Source organism: Notolepis coatsorum (assembly GCF_963971535.1).
Source record: "Notolepis coatsorum genome assembly, chromosome: 13".
In the NCBI taxonomy this organism is placed as follows: domain Eukaryota; kingdom Metazoa; phylum Chordata; class Actinopteri; order Aulopiformes; family Paralepididae; genus Notolepis; species Notolepis coatsorum.
The window spans coordinates 76,198,422-76,219,046 of NC_140177.1; the positions used below are offsets into that span (position 1 = coordinate 76,198,422).

Here is a 20,625-nt window from a genome sequence, read left to right on the forward strand (position 1 = left end):
CGCCTTTATACACTAGGGACATTGATTATGACAACACTTTCTCTAGTCTACAATATAATTAGACTGACCGTATAGGATTCCATTTGTTTATTTGTATACGTGCAAAACGCAATTTGTTATGCGTTTCATATAGAGTTTTAGATGTCCCTATGCCATAAATGTCATGTATGTGTATGTCATAAATGTCTATATGAATTGAAAATGGGGGACCCTGATGGAAACAAGACAAACGTCTTTCTCAGGTCTGCATCCCCTTAACAATTGTATGTATTGAGCCGTACTGTATTGTACCCATTCTGCAATCTGTTAAATAAAGTTTTCATTCATTCATTCATTCATTCATTCATTCATTCATTCATTCATTCATCTTCTGGTGCCATATTTTATTAGTTAAATATGATGGTATAAAACAACATAAAGTAAATCAGAACATTATATTGCATATTTAGAACGGTATAATAATAATAATAATAATAATAATAATAATAATAATAATAATAATAATAATAATAATAATAATAATAATAATAATAATAATAATAATAATAATAATAATAATAATAATAATAATAATAATAAATAATAATAATAATAATAATAATAATAATAACCCACCCAAATGAGCCCCCGGCCATTTAAACAAACAGAACCGGTCGTGCGCGGAAGGCGTGCACTTGTTGCGCACAGGTAGGCTCGCCCCGTGCGGGTTGCCGATGTGAAATTCCGACTATTGTGCAAAGACTATAGACAGCATTTCCAGCTTTATGTTCTAGGCTCCACCGGCAGTGGCTCAACCCTGCATAGTGAATTGTACGGCTATAGGACATATGATTACATTTACACTTCCAGCGATTTCTTTCTCCGCAAGGCTTTTTCTGTGATTCTGGCAAGTTTGGCTTTATCATCATCATCATGGTTAATTGTGGAGTTTTCAGGAATACAAAACGCGCGTACTGTGGACTCGGTAACTTGTCAGAGAGTCTACATTCTTCTCATACTGGCTCTTGACTTTCAACGGCGCAGCCGCTTCACAAGAAAAGTTGACGACCACTGCTACTGACTGTTATGGAAGAGGGAAGTGTGAGCGAATCGCTTCCAGATTTGAAAGAGCTGGAAAATAAGATGGGGAGGAAAACCCCAGAGAGCCTTCTGATATGGATGAGGGATGCTGCTCTTCGAGAAGATTGTTGGAGCTCAGATGTGGTCGACCACAACTCCCTCGGCGACAGTTTCTCGGGCAAGATCAGAACCTTGAAACTAGAAATGGTAAAGACTTGTATTTCATTGGTTATTTAATTATTTTATGGATACTCTTTCACAATAATGGCCTATCTATCATGTGGGTCCTATGAACATTTGTAAAACATTCCTTGTTTGCAGAATTGCAGTGCAGGCACCAGGGGGCAGTAATACTTGAGCAACTTGTTTTAGCATCCATGCAGTTGGTTTAGTGTTTACCCTAAAAATGCCAGGGTTTTTCTATCAGCTGTAGACATACTTTGAACCCACCACATGCTTACATGCACTTGACAGACATACTGAACGCTCTTTCAGCACCACGCCCACCCAAGGCCTTTAACTCATTTACCTCCATTCATTTTACCCATTGTAAATAGTATAGCCTCACTCCGTTCTCATTTTCCTCCTACCTCTTATCCACCATTTCTATGTGTGTAGATTTAGTATATTTGTACCTCATACCACCCCAACACACTCTCTGTCTCTCTCTCTCTCTCTCTCTCTCTCTCTCTCTCTCTCTCTCTCTCTCTCTCTCTCTCTCTCTCTCTCTCTCTCTCTCTCTCTCACTCACTATAGATCCATTCTGTTAATGCTTTCTCTCTTATCACACACACTCTTATATTCCCTTTATTCTCACTTATGCCTGACCCGGCCCCTCTTTGCAGAGCCGTCTGCGTTCTGCAGATGTGAGCATCCTTCGCCAGCTGGTGGCCGTGCATGAGGGCATCGAGGGGATGCGCTGGCTACTGGAGGAGCGAGGTACCCTGGCCAGCCGTGGCAGCAGTGTGACCGGCAGCCTGACCAGCCTGGTGGCTCTGGATGGGGGCCCTGGGTCCTCCATGTCCCCCTGCAGGTACTAACCATAGTGCAACTATTTGAGCAGTTTATGCTTCTGACAATAAATTATGCTACATAATTTATGCTACAATTATTTTCATTTTTACGTTATTATTATTATTATTATTATTATTATTATTATTATTATTATTATTATTATTATTATTATTATTATTATTATTATTATTATTATTATTATTATTGTTGTTGTTGTTGTTGTTGTTGTTGTTGTTGTTATTATTATTATTATTATTATTTTTTAAACATTGATCTTAACTGATCACTGTGACTTTATTGCTTTTATCGTTATATATGCCTATGTTTGTGTACAGCACTTTGAGCTACATGACATGTATGAAAGGTGCTTTATAAATACTTACTTACTTACTTACATAGAAAACAGAATAAAGAATTAGCACTAATTTCCCTAAGTTAATTAATACATTTATAAATCTAATGCTATCTATCTATCTATATCTACCTACCTACCCACCCACCCACCCGCCCGCTAAACTCACACAAGTGTATTGTGCTCTGAAAATTGAAAATTGAATAATTTTTGTATTTACTAAATAATTTCTCTGGGGTGGTGGGGGGCTAGTGCAGTAATCATATGCATAGTTGTATATGGGGAGGGGACATGTTTATTTCTTATTCTTTACAGTATGTGTGAATAAATATATTGCCTATCTCCCTGCAGGGAGAGCCCCAGTTCAAATAGCCTGCAGGAATCCAGTGAAAATGAGGAACCTTCAGGTCCAACGCTGAATAATGATGACGACGTCTTACGCCATACAAACTATTCTGACCAGTGGAACAGTGGATCTACTGAGGAGGGGCCTCCTAGTCATTCAGGCTCTAAGTCTGGACTCAGTTGCACTGTAGGGGAAAGGCACGGTCAGGCTCGGTCAAGCCCAAACGCTGCCACTGCCAGTCAACTGGAGCTGCAGCCGTGGGTTTCTGCCGTGGCTCCCACACAGGACTTCAAGTCCGACGCTGAGGATAGAATCCAGATATCTGACCCTCTCAGGAGAGCCTTGTTGAGATCCAACAGGACCGTAAGGAGGGGACTGACAGGGAGCGGTCGCTCTGCTCCTTCTCCCAAGATTGAGGAAGATACGTCTCCAACACACTGCAGTCTACCGAGAGAGAGTCCCAGAGCGTCCCAGAGCAGTGTGGCAGAGGCGGAACGGAGCAGGCCCAGTAGAGATGAGGTTCTGTTGGGCTACGACGCTCAGTGGCACTGGGTGGAGTCGGAGGACGACGTGACTTTCCTGTGACCCTCTGTGAGCGACTTTAATCTACGATGGTTGGTTAGGAGGAGTGAGTGTTATTAAACCGCCAAAGACGCAGTGAGAATTAGTGATGATCTGGTTGGACATGACATGCGTCTAGGTGGAACAAGGACAATATTTAATGCAGGAAGTGTCAGTGTTATAAGTTGGTGATGCTCTAGAGAGTTATAGTGTCAGTCTGGACTGTTTTGTTTAGATTTAGTGCACTATTGTAAGTAACTGTGTTGTATCTTCCATGGGAAATGTCATCATGGATGTGTCATAATATGATACATATTATGCATAATCATTATAGTTATTACATGCTCACAATATGTACTGCCTTCTGGAAAGGGCATTACACGTAATGTTGTGCTTAGGTCACAATTATAGTTGAGGGCGTTTGTGATGCCATTGTGATGCATTATTAGCCTACATCATGGTGCAATAATGAGTAGGTAATTCAAATATTTCACATTTACATTTTTGGTAATAAACAAGAGAAATATCAGAGTGAGTGGGTAATTGAGTGAATACATTAATGATAAACTTAATTGTATTGGTATTGCACGTTTCTAAACAATAGAGGCCTTACATGGACTGTTGACTCTTCCAACATGGCTACTTATAACCATTGGTAACCAACCACTTTCAAAAGAAAATGGCAACCGTAGCTTCTGTGGTGGAGTGGGTAAAAAGACATTTGGCATCCAACCAGAGTGCAAATGTAACAGTAAAGTGCAATAGGAAAACATACAATGTACAGGTGATTAAACTGGGTATAAAATATATGAATTAGTACTACTGAGTATAGTGCTAATCAGATGTATGTACAGAGTTGTAGTATTAATATGTACAGTGATACAGGTATAAAGACACTGGTAGTAGTCATACTGGCCGGCAGTGTAACTAGTAAGGGATATGTACAGATATAGATATGGTATCTATCTACAGATATGTAAAAAGGATTATATGCAGATATGTACAAAGAGATGTGGATATATATATGGTAAGAATAAATATATATATATACATGGTATACAGCACTATTGTACATGCTATCATAGAGTTATATGCAGGTGTATAAGTAGGTACCGGTATATATAATAATAATAATGGATTGGATTTATATAGCGCTCTTTGTGACACCCCAGTGACTCCAGAGCGCTTACAGAGTCCATTATGTGTTCATACACAGTCGTACCGGTGGTGGTAAGCTACAATTGCAGCCAGAGCTGCCCTGAGGCAGACTCACGGAAGCGTGGCGAATAATCATCGCCTACGGCCCCTCTGACCACCACCAACATTCATTCACATGCATACGAGTCAAGTAGGTTAAGTGTCTTGCCCAAGGACACAACGGCAGTGGGATGGACATGGGCTTGAGCGGGATTCGAACCACCAACCCTTCGATCATTGGACGACCCGCTCTACCCCTGAGCCACGCCGCCCCACAAATCCCATAGAAGGATTGTATGCAGGTATATTCAGACATCCATGTGTGTGTATATATATATATATATATATATATATATATATATATATATATATATATATATATATATATATATATATATATATATATATATATATATATATATATATATATATATATATATGCTGTAAATGTATACAGTATATACAGCACTTGTACATGTTATGATCATACAGAGTTAGATGGGTAGACTATGAGGTAGGTAGTTTCCCATCTCATTCATATTTCATGATTTCATTAATTCCATGGATAGCTCAATAAACTCATGCAACATTATGCCGAAGTAAATACTTGTGTTGTTGCGTCATGGTAGGATAGCAGCATCAACCAAAGTGACGAGAGGCAATTGCGCCCTCTGGCGATGTTGCAAGCGGCTCAAACACACACACGCACGCACGCGCGCACACACGCCACCGACGTCATGTATTTACTTAGTAACCAGGAAGCGCTGTGCAGGTCAAAGAATTGCCCCTGAGGCTTGCCAGTGCCTGGACTACAGCTTGTCAAATGAGGATGTGTGCGTTAATTATCCGAAGATAAAAGGGAAATATGGACGTTTATTTTCTACATAGTCTGCTTTTTATCGCTCTGACAGTCGGGACATTTGGAGACGGTAAGTAGTCGGTAGCGAGAGGAATGAAGTCTGCGGATGAAGAGACATTAGCATGCTTGCTAGATGACTAGCTAGTAGCTAACATTACATTGATTTAAAACATCCTACTACTAGTTGAGCTGAGCGCCGAGGGCTGCCTCTCCGAAACTCAATGTAGACACGGTACACGTGATATTGAACACTGGGCTCGTCCCCATAGACATGCTGCTCTCTGGGCCTGACAAGTGACAGAGGTTTCATAACAAACATATAGCCCCCCCCCTGTATCTTTCTTTCATCTAGCGAACTGTTTATTAACAGATTGCAGAATGGGTACAGTACAGCTCAATACACACAATTGTTAAGGGGTTGCAGACCAGATTAATTAAAATAGCAGTACTGTCTATCTGTATGTCATGTGTGTCATATATGTTATGATGAATTGAAAATGGGGGACCCTGATGTAAACGAGACTAAAGTCTTTCTCTGGTCTGCATCCCCTTAACAATTGTATGTATTGAGCTGTACTGTACTGTACCCATTCTGCAATCTGTTAATAAACTTTTCAATCAATCAATCAGAGAAAGACTTTCGTCTTGTTTACATCAGGGTCCCCCATTTTCAATTCATCATAACATATATGACACACATGACATACAGATAGACAGTACTGCTACATCTATACATTTATGACATACCAGATTTGCAAATACAGTACTGTTTGTGATACAAAAAGTGTCCAGAAAAGAGTGTATACATTTGACGTAGAAACTGTACATTGGAGGAGGTTGGGTAGGTGGGGGGGGTACTGTACATTGGAATACTGACAAAGCCATACTTGGTCATTTACTGTACAACTGGGTTCGGACATTTACAGGGGCCAGTTTCGAATTGCAGTCTCCCGTAGGCCTATTCCTTAATGACAGGTCAGTAGTGCTGCTTTTGCTTCCGCGTTTTCCCTGATTGGCTGCGCCATGCCCCGCGGCAGGCGCGGCAACCGCAGAGCAGAGCGGCGGAGCGGCAGAGCGCGAGCGGAATTAGGTAACCGCCGCAGGAATCCGCCATGATTTTCATTCGGCGCTTCAGCTCACCTGGCATAGCAGCGGTCCGCGGTCCTGCGGTTCGTTGTTGACGAGTTCGAATCCCATGATTTTTCTTTTTTTAACGTGATTTTTTTTTTAACGTGTATTCTTTCGCCGGTTAAGGTTAGGCATGGTTAAGGTTAAGGTTAGGCATTGTTTCGGAGTTGGTTAAGGTTAGAACGGTTAAGTTTAGGCGCTGTTAAGGAGCTGGTTAAGGTTAGAGTTTGTCTTAGAGACAGCCTATTTCCGCACTGCCGCTCTCCCGCGTTGCCGCGGTCACATGGTCAAATTGTCACATTCTTGCACTCATGACCTGTCATAAAGCCACACGCCTCCCGTAGGTGTTCCTTGAGAGTGGTTTTGAAAGTGGGTAGTGATTCACATTCCTTTACAGCTTTGGGTAGGGCGTTCCACATTGATGTGGCATAATTGCGAAACGTGTTTAGTCCCTTGTTTGAGCCGAATCTGGGTTTAACATGATTTGTGGAGCTCCCTCTGGTGTTGTGATCGTGGTATTCACTGACCTTTGGGAAGTATTTTGACATGTACATGGGTACCTTGGTTGTGTAGTGTATCTTGTAGACCAGGCCCATTGCAAGTTGCTGTACTCTGTCGTCTACTCTAAGCCATCCTAGGTTGTCAAAGTGGGCAGGGGTGAGGTGGGTTCTAGGAGTAAGGTCAAGCAGTAGTCTGACCAGTTTGTTTTGAGATGTTTGTAATTTTGTTTTTAGCGCCTTTGAGGTGCTTTGGTACCATGAGGTGCAAGCATAGTCATAGTACCCTTGAATGAGTGCTCCTGCCAGAGTCTTCAGGGTATTCTTGTTTACCAGTGAGGAGATCCGGTACAAGAATCGAGTTCGTTGGTTGACTTTTCTTTATTACATTGGATGCCATTTTGTCACAGGAAAGATTTGCCTCTAGGATGGAGCCCAGGTAGGTAATTTCTTCTTTCCTTGTTGTGACAATATTGTCACCCACTGTAACTGAGAAGCCGTCGGTCTTGCTGAGGCCCCGTCCACACGAACGCTGGGTTTAATGTAACCGTGATTGTATGTGCGCAGTTGCACTGTTCGGCCACACACAACCGGGGATTTGCTACACTGCAACCGCGGTCTTTTGAAACCGGTGGCCAGGGTGGAGTTGTGCGGTTTTGCAGTTGCGTGTGGGCATAGCAACCGAGGTTATTCCCAGTGTTTACAGCAGAGCTGTCGCAATTATTCCCCATGTTCACGGCAGACCGCGGGGTAGAGAGATTAGAGCAGAGCCAACTACACCAGTGTTTACAGCAGAGCTGTCCCAAGTAGCGTTATATGAAAATTATTGTAACAAACTTTTGTTCAAAACGTATCGTCTGTGTTGAAGAGTGTTGTGATCGACTGATGTCTGTTGACGCTCAGAGTAAACATGTAGCTGCAGCTAAACTAAACTCATGTGTTGTCAAGTTATTGTTATAACTTATAAGGAACCCAGTCCAGACTGCATCCCCTTAACAATTGTTTGTATTAAGCCGTATTGTATTGTACCCATTCTGCAATCTGTTAAATAACGTTTACATCCATTTCATATCGGTAACGTTACTTCTTCTTCTTCAGTTAATTAATGGCAGATCGCGACCCAACAGGAAGTTTAGTGAGCGTTCAGTCTTTTCTGATTGGTTGAAATGGCCTTCATGTCTGAACAACATCGCCGCCTACTGCTTTGGCATTGTATTACATTGTACTAAATGTATCGGTTGCTGGGTTCCAGCTCTGCCCGTGAGTACGCAGTTATACACGGTTGTCCACCTGTGTTCACCGTGTGGACGGAGTTTTATTTTCTACATAGTCTGCTTTGTATCGCTCTGACAGTCGGGACATTTGGAGACGGTAAGTACTAAGTAGTCGGTAGCGAGAGGAATGAAGTCTGCGGATGAACAGCCATTAGCATGCTTGCTAGATGACTAGCTAGTAGCTAGGCTTGGGCGGTATAATCTTTTTCATACCGTCATACTTGCTGACATAATACCCCGGTATACGGTATATGACGTATGACTTTCATTTTCATCAGGGGGGGGGGGGGGGGAGCTAACAATATACTCGTTATCACCATACATAACGCTTGCTTATATTGAAACACGTTGAGATTAGGGCCGTTCTTTCAACCTGAAAGTGCACTTTCTTCAACCTCGAAGTAAACAAATCACAGAACGGTAGCCACTGCCGGCACCATCCAGGTATCAACGTGAGCTAACGGTAGCTAGTTAGCCACCATCCAGGTATCAACGTGAGCTAACGGTAGCTAGTTAGCCACCATCCAGGTATCAACGTGAGCTAACGGTAGCTAGTTAGCCACCATCCAGGTATCAACGTGAGCTAACGGTAGCTAGTTAGCCACCATCCAGGTATCAACGTGAGCTAACGGTAGCTAGTTAGCCACCATCCAGGTATCCATGGTGTACACCTGATATTGAACACTGGGCTCGTCCCCATAGACATATGCTGCTCTCTGGGCCTGACAAGTGACAGAGGTTTCATAACAAACATATAGCCCTCCCCTGTATCTTTCATCTAGCGAACACATTAGCCAGATAAACATAATGTAATCCGTTATCTAACGTTATCAATTATACGAGGTATTGTTCTGCATTTATCCATCCCACTATTTAGTTCCCACCAGGGACCAATTTTAGTTCTAATGTACGTCTGTCGTCTGCCCCTTTCAGCCTAATTTAGCATGCGTTTCCACGGTGACCATTTCTAACTATTGACGAGCTTTGTTTATACATACAAAGCTCGTCAATAGAGCTCCACCAGTTCCTACTGAAGACTGCTCTAATCTGTTGTATAGTTTCTGCCATGTATGGTTTCTCTTACACATGAGATATATATAACGAGATACATATCTTGTTATAACAAGAAACATATTATAACGAGATAAAGATCTTGGGCAATCTATAAATTGGGGTAATGGAAGAGCTGTGTGTTTTACGCCTGAGCGACCATAAAGACTTTACGGATAGACAGATAGACAGTATTGTAGCATTTCCCAAGCTGGACTTTACTTCAGACAAAATGAACTCCGTGAGACTGATGGCTATGGTGCGGTATGCCAACCATTTATTGACCGTTTCACTATTTGACACCGTACGAGCTGAAAGTGGAAACAGACATACAGTCATTCGTTTGTCCAAACCACGTTTCCAGTGAAAGGTGTATCACTGGTTAGCATCTTAGCTAGTTCAGCTCAATACACAAAATATGAAGATTGCCAATATAAACAAATAACACAATCCATAAATAAACACGTACCTCTTCGCCTTCCAGCTAGGTGCTAAACAAGGTAAGAAGGGGGGTTTCCTTCACGAACTGTTATATTAATGAGAGATATCCTTTATTTACATTAGTACTCTCTCCCGTCCCGTCAAGCATTTCTCTGAACTGTAACGTTAACCGGAAGTCGTTGTTACGCAAGGTAGACACAGTGCGAGCGGGACCACCAGTATCTTCAAAAATAAAAGACAGCATTTCAAAATAAAAGACGGCAAAAACAATTCCACGAAAAATCAAGTCTAACGTTATAAACAGAGGAATTTGGTTCTTTACAAGTATAGATGTAGCACCATTAGTGTCTATCTGTATGGTATGTTATGATGAATTGAAAATGGGGGACCCTGATGTAAACAAGACTAAAGTCTTTCTCTGGTCTGCATCCCCTTAACAATTGTGTGTATTGAGCTGTACTGTATTGTACCCATTCTGCAATCTGTTAATAAAATGTTCAATCAATCAATCAAAACTGCCTGCAACGTTGACAAACTAATGATAAAGAATGGGCCCCGCATAGAGAAGCATCCAACTGCAGAGCCGCAAGGCGGCGCTCTCAGGTCCGGCGCTCTCAGGACCGGCGTTCTGAGGACCGCTCAGCAGCGCCACCCACCCAATGGCTGAATTGGGTCACGAGACCGTCACGAGACAAAATAAATATCGCGCAAATTCATTGATTGGTTATGCTTAGAGTTTATCTTTAGAGCAGGGCGATAGACCACCAGCCCTGATTCCAAACTCTAAGCATAACCAACTTCGAAAGAGAGCGACTTCGAAAGAGTCGCCAAGCTTAACCAGAACGGAAACAAGGCGGACAGTAATTTACTCATACAGCTTACAGCGCGGCGCGCCCGCACAGTGCAATACTCCAATTCAGCCATTGGGTGGGTGGCGCTGCTGAGCGGTCCTCAGAGCGCCGGTCCTGAGAGCCGGACCTGAGAGCGCCGCTCTGCGGCTCTGCAGTTGGATACTATTGCCCACATACGGGAACCAGGATATAATAACCGAAGGACCCCTACCTGCGCAAATGAATACCAAATGAGTGTGAGTCCCATTGCGCCTGTAAACAATGGGCCAGGTTGTGTGTAAAACACTCCCCAGGAAGCTCAGTAAAGTGTATCATGTTTCTCTACCCTGGTTCTCTATACATAGTGAAACAAGGAACATTCCACCAGGATAGAGAGATATCATACACTTTACTGAGTTTGTCTGCTTAAGTTTGTCTGCTTTTTTTTTTTTTTTTTTTTTTTTTTTTTTACTTTGATTGGATTTGATTTCTGTGTAACTGTCAAGATTGTCTGATCTTGGACCTGCAAACGAACTCGCCCCAAGATAATCTAAAATACTTATACTAGTAGCACACCTGGAGAGGTTGGCTTTCCATAGAATTAAAATACATTTTGACATATACCAGGTATTTGTTCTGTGTGCATTTATCCATCCCACTATTTAGGTCCCAGGGACCAATTTTAGTTCTAATGTCAAGTTCAAGTTCAAGTTCAAGTTCTTTAATAGTTGTCATACAGAAGTACAGAATACTTTCATACAAAATGCTTCTTACTGTTACGCTCCAGTCAAGAGCAATGACTGCAGTATGTAGGACCTTCTTGCTGTGAGGCAACAGTGCTCCTAACCACTGCTCCGCTGTGCTGCCTGCCTCACACTTGAGGCTTGTTCGGTCATGATGGCTGATTCAAAGAGAGCTGCTGAGTGCGTGTGTGTGTGTGTTTGTTTGTTTCAGATGGACAGGTGACATTCGTATCAGAACTGTCATCCAAGCCTGCTCAGAAGCTGTCGAAATACGGTTGGTACGGCAATGTGAGGATGCAGAGGTTCCGGATTCCGGAGGACGCTGCGATGGCTCGCTGGCTGTTCTCCGTGACCAGGAGCAGTGGTTTCCACTGCGGGCAGCACAATGTCTCCATGTAAGCTACTGCACCCCACGTCATCATGACTGCACCCTTATTCATCCCTCTGTCATTCATTCCGTCACTCCTCATAGTCCTCCTTCTTCCCCCTCTTACTGAGTTACCTGGGGGTCTTTCTTTGGGGTGACAGTGGCTCAGGAGGTAGAACAGTCGTCTGGTAATCGGAAGGTCCTCTGGTTTGATTCTGCCTCCTCCCAGCATCATGTCGAAGTGTCCTATACCGCTCCTGGTGAGCAGGTTGGCACCTTGCGTGGTTGCATCTGCCGAGCCACCGCTTAAACCCTCTGTGGGTGAATGGGTGAATGTGAGGCACAAGTTGTAAAGTGCTTTGAATAAAAGCACTATATACTGTAAATGCAGTCCATTTGACCATTTACCTGGGGTCTGTCTCTACTCCATACATCATCTTTCTTTTTTTTTAAACTTTGGCCATTTCCCTGGCTCTTTTATACGTTTATCGCATTTATACTTGGTCAAGTTCGACGGACAGAAGCAGGCTGAAAGGGTTCAGATGGGGGGGAAGACACTCTGGGAAAGGCACGGCTGCAGTCCGGGATTCGAACTCGCTCAGCCCCAGATCCGTGACGAGCACGGTTGTCCACGGCGCTGAAATAGCACTCGCGGTACGTGGTGAGCTACTGGAGCTCCCCCATACATCATCTTTCATCTAAATTTATTTCCTCTATCTGTTATTCCTCCACTATTTCTATTATTTTACTATTTCTACTATTTTTATTGTTCTCCTTCATGTCCTTTGATGCCTCTCAATCAAATTCGATTTGTGGCTGTTTTTAACTACTTCACAATCACAGAATTCCCACAAATCTTCTTCCTCTCTCCTCCCTCACCACTCCAGTTATCTTCCTGTGTGTGTCTCTCTCTCTTTCCCAGCCATGTCAGGTGGGGTGCCCCCCCGGTTGTAAACCTGGCAGGTTCAGTGTTCCCCAACTCAACACTGTGGAACCCCGCCCTCTCGTTAACCTTACCCGTGACATCACACAGCTCCACAACCTTTAACGTGTCGGACCCCGCCCCCGGACACTGGTACCTGGTCGCCCATCTGCCACGAGATGATGGGCGCATAGAACACAAGGCGAGTACAGAGCAGTGAATCTTTTTGTTAGCCCAGTCTCTAATGTGGCGACGTCTGACAAGACAGTCTTTCATGGGCATCAGCGGACTTGTTTTTTTAAGCTAGCTCAAAGTTAGCGGTATCACATGAAACTAGAGACTACAAAGAACTAGGTTATGCTAGTTTAGGGCTGGGCGATAAAACGAGAATGATAATTATCGCGATATATTTTAATAATCCATATCGATTGATAATAAATAAAAATCATTTTTTTTTTTTTTTTGTGACCTGCAACAGGGCAGTTTTAAAACCAGAGACAGTGGACAGACTTGTCTTTCTTGCCTGCAACGTAAAGTAATGGCTTTGCTTGTCCAAATGACAATACTGACCAAATTGAGATTTATTTTTCTCTTGTCCATTTATTTAGTTTGCTTTCTAATTTAAAATACAGTTTGAAACTGTCTGTACACAGTAGGTTATGTGTGCTAGCAGAGCTAGGCTCCAGTCGCGAGTCACGGTGCACGTGTGCGGTGGTTTGTCCACCAAAAAAGCGCCAAAAGATAGAAAAGAAACTAGCAGAGCCAGAACTGTTCAACTCCCCTGGAGCCACAGCCAGCAGAGAAGCCGGTTTACTTTAGCTTTCAAACCAGCTGCAGCCTGAGAACTGGAGTGTGAGGGGCTGTAACACTAAAGATGGCGGCAATGACAAAGAATTGCTGCAAAATAAACATACATCTGTTGTTTAAAAAAATAAATGTAATACTTATAACAATAGTACTTATAGTACAATAGTACAATAATACTTACAACAATCGAGTGATATGATAACATTATCATATCGTTATCGTGATATCATTTTTGGCCATATCGCCCAGCCCTAAGTTTACAGCAAACGTTTCAAGTCCTGTTTTATTTGTCACATATAAGTAGGGCTGACCTTCGAATTTCTTTTTGGCATTCGAAGCTTCGGGGGCGAGATTCGATTTTAATTTGAAGCTTAGAGATAAAAAAAAAATATATATATATATACCGGTATATAGTTTTTATTAATTAATACATTTTTTTATGTTGTGGGACTTGTACAGCACTTTGGTCAACTTTGTTGTTTTTAAATGTGCTCTATAAATAAAGTGGATTGGATTAATTAATTAAATTAATAATGAGTCAGGAGCTGCGCTGCCTGGGCGGCTGCTCTCCATTACACAGCCAACAACATTACATTACATAATTATGTTGCAACCTTTGTCTATAAAGCAAACAATTATATAAATATTTATATGTAGTTAATGGAGACAAAGGCAGAATTCGACTTAATTTTTTATTATTTATTATATGGGTCGGGACACTATAAAAAATACTATAGAGAATTGTAGGTGCTGTAAAGTTTAAACCCTTTTAAATCTTAGACAAACGAAACACTTTCATGAAATATTGTAAGCCGTCATTTGAGGCTTTATAAAAGCAGCACAATGAACACAAATATGTCAGTGCCGAGTTTGACCTCATCTTAAATAACAAACGGCATTGCTTGTTGTAGTTAACAAGGCAGAGTTGATTTGGCAGGTAAAAAAAAAATATATATATAGAATATATATATTTCTTTAATATATTCAAATTTTATTTTCCCATTCGAATCCCATGCCCATCGAACGAAGCTTCGAAGTATTTAAGACAGCCTACATATAAGGTACATGTACATCATAGTGAAATGTTTGGTTCTGTATGACCCTCCTGAGATTGTGCTTCATACAGTAAAGAGTGAAAGATCAAACACTCTCAGGCATTAAAGCGTTCCGTCTTGAGACGGAATTCCGTCCATTTGATTCGGAGTCTGACGGATTGCCCGTCAATTGGCTACCTGGTATAATATGACTTGTAGATGCATACAGATTGAAACTAAATTGAGCCAATCAGGCATCAAATATCATGAAAAAGGGAATTTTTTCCTACCGCAGCCACGCCAAGCAGTCATGGCGAGCAATAATGGCAGGACGCACGCAGCGACTCGAGAGACAGGATTACGCTAATAGTAGAAAGAAGTTTCAGTCAAGCGACCTGCACAACCCCGCCCCCACACACACACACGCTACTGCATCAAAGTTACTTATGATTAACAAAGGCATTCGTTTTGTGGCATTAACGTTATAGTTACACGTTCAATAACATCAGCGTATTTACCCGACCATATAGCATTGTTGTTGGTCATTCATAGCTCAGTTCCTTCCTTTGCTCAGAGAGCCCGTACTGAATTGTACCCATTCTGCAATCTGTTAATAAAGTTTTCAATCACAATCAGACAAATGTATAGAAAAGCTTTTATTATAACATTCGTTGCAGTAAAATCATCATGCCTCGTTTGGTACTCCTGTTATTAGCTCCGGTATGTTTGTTATTGATTCTCTCATGTAAATCAATGGCGGACTTCCCGGAAGTAAAAAACGAATAAGCGCTTGCCGATTGGTGGTAAGAACAGCAGAGGCGGGTGCAAGCGGTGTGACATAATTGGCAGAATCGACTGTCAATCAAAATTGTTCTGTTGCCGTCTAGAGATAGTGCTCTCTTATTAAAACTCATAAACAAGTCTTGAGCAAGACAAGTTAGTCTGTTAGGTTATGAAAGCCAGTGAGTATTGTATGACTCAATTATGGTAGAAAAGGGTAACCACTGCGCTCAGACAGGTGCGTAGTCCAATATTAATTATGCAAAAAAAGGGAGGTAGGGACCGCACTCTGAATATCGTTGTTTTTTATTTTCAAAGGACACAAAACGTTTTCAGCCATCCGGCCTCACACACTGATGAAGGCCGGATGGCTGAAAACGTTTTGTGTCCTTTGAAAATAAAAAACAACGATATTCAGAGTGCGGTCCCTACCTCCCTTTTTTTGCATATTGTATGACTCAGACTTCAGCAATAATTATGACTCATGAGCATTATAAAATAAAAACACACATGGTATGGTGGAATACCATAAAGTAAAGCGGGGCTCGCAACACGTAGTTCCAAGGTGTTTATTTGACAAAAAAAGGCAGATGCGACGTTTCGACCCTTCTGGTCTTCTTCAAGCATGAAGACCACACAACACTGACATCTTTTTATACAGGAAGTGAACTAAATTGAATATCAGCCCCACCTTTTTGTCAAATAAACACCTTGGAACTACGAATGAGTTGCGAGCCCTGCTTTATCTTATGTATTACTATTTTTACAGTTTGGCTCAGCACCAACAAACGGAGGATGTGCGTTATTTATTTTTTCTGAATACCATAAAGTACCATAAGTAAGTAAAGAGGCCTATGTTCATATCTGTGAGCACAATTTGTAACACAAAAAGAGAGACGTGTAGCCTATTTATTTATTTAATATTTTATTTATTCATTTTATTATTATTATTTTATTTGTTGCCATGCCTAAAATAATAGTCAAGCATAGGGCTAAAACATTTTCATAAACAATAATATAATTGTTTGTTATATGGTTATAATAAAAGCTTTTCTATACATTTGTCTGATTGATTGATTGATTGAAAACTTTATTAACAGATTGCAGAATGGGTATAGTACAGTATGGCTCAATACACACAATTGTTAAGGGGATGCAGACCAGAGAGACTTTCATCTTGTTTACATCAGGGTCCCCCATTTTCAATTCATCATAACATATATGACACACATGACATACAGATAGACAATACTGCTACATCTATACATTTATGACATACCAGATTTACAAATACAGTATTGTTTGTGATACAATAAGAGTCTAAAAAAGAGAGTATATACATTTGATGAAGAAACTACATTGGAGGAGGTTGGGTAGGTTGGGTGGAGGGGGGGGGAACTGTACATTGGAGGTGGTTGGGTGGGTGGGTGGGGGGGGGGGGGGTAACTGTACATTGGATTATCGACGAAACCGAAACAAGTAGGCACCCTTAAAACGCTAACGCTATTAAAAAAAATACAGTGGAGGTTAAAATAAGAATATGACTTGGCCTGAAAAAAAGGAGATTTTTTTTGCTTTAAACAATATACAAAACTAAAATGTAGAAAATGCTAAAGAAAAAAGGAGGTTAACAATTGCTCCAAAGTTAAGCAAAATAAGACAATTTTCAAAGTGGTCTCTTGACCTTTCACCTCAAGGTATCTTTATAAAAGTGGGCTCAATGGAACCATAACACTCACCTTTATAACCATGCTGGATTACTCTTGTCCCATGCAGGTTTATGATTGTTGTGCAGAAATGTGATTTTCTTTTTCTTTTCTTTTTCTTATTATATATTTACCCTATTTCTGCACATTGCCCTCCGTAAAAACAGTCTTGGAATTGCACTAATTTGGTATGGCTGAAAAGCTGACATTCGTGTGAATCCAATGAGCTCAATAGACCTCTCACTGGTTTTCGACATTTTGACGAGGCCCAGTGCCTTTTCCTTCAGCCCATGTTGAAAATGAAACTAATGTTGTCCTTGATACTGCATGTGGGGATAATGGGGAAATTGCATTGGATTTCATCTTTTGTTAACGTTCCAATTTTTTAAAGCCAAGTTCTTAACAACAAATGACGGATGTTGCAGAGAATGCACTGACGCCAGTGACCTGATCTACAATGCTAAGCTATTTTTGGCTAGCGATTTTAACTGCCGCTTCGATATTCAAAATCCCTCGCCTTATCAGAGAGACAAATGTATATTAGAAGGTCTTGTTCCAGTGGAACACAGCCTGCATGAACACAGACAAAGCTAGGAGTGATCTATTATTATATAATATAGTATTAATAGTCCATTAATTTTCCTATAGCTGCAGCAAAGGCTGCAGAGACGGGATCAGCTGGAAATAGGTCCCCTGTGAGAGGTCTATGAGCCATTTCAAACTGTACTTCACTGTATACAATGAGCATACCTTGATACATTGACATTAAGTGGGATTTTCAGAAAGGAATGCTTTTTTCTGATTGCAAAAATGGCAAATGTTTGCAGGAATTTCCAGATATCGAGTGATTCAGCCCTACCCAAAGCTGTAAAGGAATGTGAATCCCTACCCACATTCAAAACCGCTCTTAAAGAGCACCTACGGGAGGCTGCAATTCGAAACTGGCCACCGTAAATGCCCAAACCCCCCACCACCTCCTAATAGACAGTCTCCTCCCAACCGCATGTATATATTCTCTCCCCGCTGTATGTATTTTTCTCTCCCACCCACCCCCTCCAAATGTACAGTCTCCACCCCACCGTATGTATATTTCTCTCCCACCCACCCACCCCCTCCTAATGTACAGTCTCCTCCCCATCATATGTATATACTCTGTCAGGATCTATGGGTAACAGTACTGTATATTTGAATACCGTTTATGTCACAAATGTATCGGTACTAAATACCTGTATGTCCCTATGCCATAAATGTCATGTATGTTGTGTATGTCATAAATGTCTATGAATTGAAAATGGGGGACCCTGATGTAAACAAGACAAACGTCTTTCTCTGGTCTGCATCCCCTTAACAATTGTGTGTATTGAGCCGTACTGTATTGTACCCATTCTGCAATCTGTTAAATAAAGTTTTCATTCATTCATTCATTCATTCATTCATTCATTCATGGTAAATTACAGTATGAACTTTTCTCAAGTGTTTTTCAAGGTCTTGAGGTGTTAACACATTGGGCGCCAGACCTGAGATTTCTCAGGGTTTTGGTTTTTTCTTTTCTTTGATTTTTTTTATTCGTTACAGGTTCACAGACCTCAGTGTTACCATAGGAAATATGTCCTGTCATGAACCATGCTCCGGGTACAGACAAAATAAGGGAGACCACACAAGTACTTGAGGATTTTAAAGAAAAGTAATTTAATTAAGCTATTAAACTATTTACAAACAAAGGAATTAAAGAATGAGTGGATCAGTAATATCAGTAATGTAGTGAGTGCATGGATGAGTCTGTGTGTGGTGCGTGTAAGTGATAAGATGAGAAAACAAACAAAACAAAACAAAATGTCATGACTAGCTTGGAGGATAGAGACAGCCAAAATGGATAGGGCGGCTACGTGGCGTAGTGGGCAAGGCACTCGCCACGAAATGCTGGAGATGCTGGGCTCGTCAGTTCGAGCCCAGCGCTCCACATTTGCTTTCAGTTTAGCTGGTCGTCCGTACTAATACACATTGGCCGTATTAGGGGGTGGGAAACTGATGGGTGGGGATCGGGCGTTGTGGACAGCGACTCCTACAGGTCGGTTGGTGCGCCTGCGCAGTAGAATCAGGAAGTGTCGGGGGCAGTGTGAGCCTCCCACGGGTTACTCCTCGCCACTGAGAGATCGAGCTGCGCAGGTGAAAAGATGCGACTGCTGTTACCTCAAGTACCGGAGGGGACTTGTGCTATGTATGACTTAGTCCACATTGCAGCCGGCTTGTGGGAGGCAAGAAACAGCGTCCGTGACAGGGGAGGGTTGAATTGGATGATACGAAATTGGGATGGGAGAAAATATAGAAAAATGGGAGAAAAAGTGGATCAAAAAAAAAGAGACAGCCAAAATGGAGAAGCCAGTCCTTTTACACAGGTGTGCCTCCTCCTCCTGGTGTGTCTGATTGCCAGGCTGTGAATGACAGACAGGTTAATACAGATACCCAGGTATATCCCTTAGTCAACCTGTAGGAGAGGGATGGGGTTGTCACAATCCCAAAAGTGCAATACCGGCCGCATCCTACTAGGTGGCAGTATCGCCCACTCTTTGAAACCTTATTTCACACTGTGTGTTACATTGTATATGGACTGGGCGGAGAATTTAGACCAAGCCAAGTGAATCGCTTCATCCGACCACTTCGAAACGCGTTCAGCACACTTGAGGCATATCTTGTGCCACTTCATGTCAGGGACCCGATCGACATCAATACTGGAAATCGCGATCAGACAATTGGAATATTCTTTTTGCGATACCTCCTAGTAAAGGTAAGGACTATATGACATCAATCCAACAATGATTTCACATCGATCGCAAACGCATGCCGTTGCTGACGATCAAAGCATCAAAAAACGACCCCCCCCCCCCCCCCCCCCCTTTCATGCATTCATGATGAAACATAATACCTATTATTATATACCTTTTGAATTGGAAATAGTAGCGTGTCCAGGCGAGCAACGCCAACGCTTTTAGTCAAATTCACATATTGCTCCATAACAGTTACCAGGAATTAGCCAGGATCACTCTGAAACGATACAATATTCACCACGGTATAACACGCGAACGTATACATGAACAAATGTATTCTTTTTCACATGTTGAACGATGGATAGTTAATGTGAAATGAGCCATAGTATTGTTTCCATAGCTATAATATAGAATATAGATATAGCCCTGCAAACACCGCAACGCACAGTGAAAATCCCTATCCTTTACAGCGCTGAGTACAAAGATGGATAGACCGGCTGGCGCCCAAAGTGTTAATGTGTTCTTTTGGAGTGGTTTTTGACCAATTTCCCAATTCTGAAGTGGTCAGAAATGGCTGCAGAAACGTATTCCAATTAATTGAGCATGTGAATGGTCATTATAGGTAAAGGACACAATGGCCCAAGCCCGTTCATTTACATTTTGTCATTTAGCTGACGCTTTTATCCAAAGTGACTTTTTTATCTTTACGACAAGTCAGCAGGAAGGGACAACTCTTACAGGTGATTAACAATGTTCATCAAACAGTGCTGAAACTTTGGTGCTGCAGTGTTGAGTGCATAATAGTAAAGACATATTAGTATAGTAAGAAGAATGCATGATAGTATAGATGGTAAGAAGGTTAGTGTTTTTGTTTACTTTTTAATTTATTTCAG

General features: G+C 41.6%; 1 protein-coding gene across 1 annotated transcript in view; it reads left to right on the forward strand.

Moving 5' to 3' along the window:
* Positions 1 to 5,310: 5,310 nt before the first annotated feature.
* The window catches only part of pgap6 (post-glycosylphosphatidylinositol attachment to proteins 6), a 48,567-nt gene continuing 33,252 nt past the window's right edge, over positions 5,311 to 20,625 (forward strand). The window contains exons 1-3 of the mRNA XM_084326844.1: positions 5,311 to 5,458; positions 11,563 to 11,746; positions 12,641 to 12,842. Of these exons, the coding sequence (XP_084182970.1) occupies positions 5,395 to 5,458; positions 11,563 to 11,746; positions 12,641 to 12,842 (450 nt within the window). The 5' untranslated portion in view covers positions 5,311 to 5,394. The remainder of the gene's footprint in view (positions 5,459 to 11,562; positions 11,747 to 12,640; positions 12,843 to 20,625) is intronic.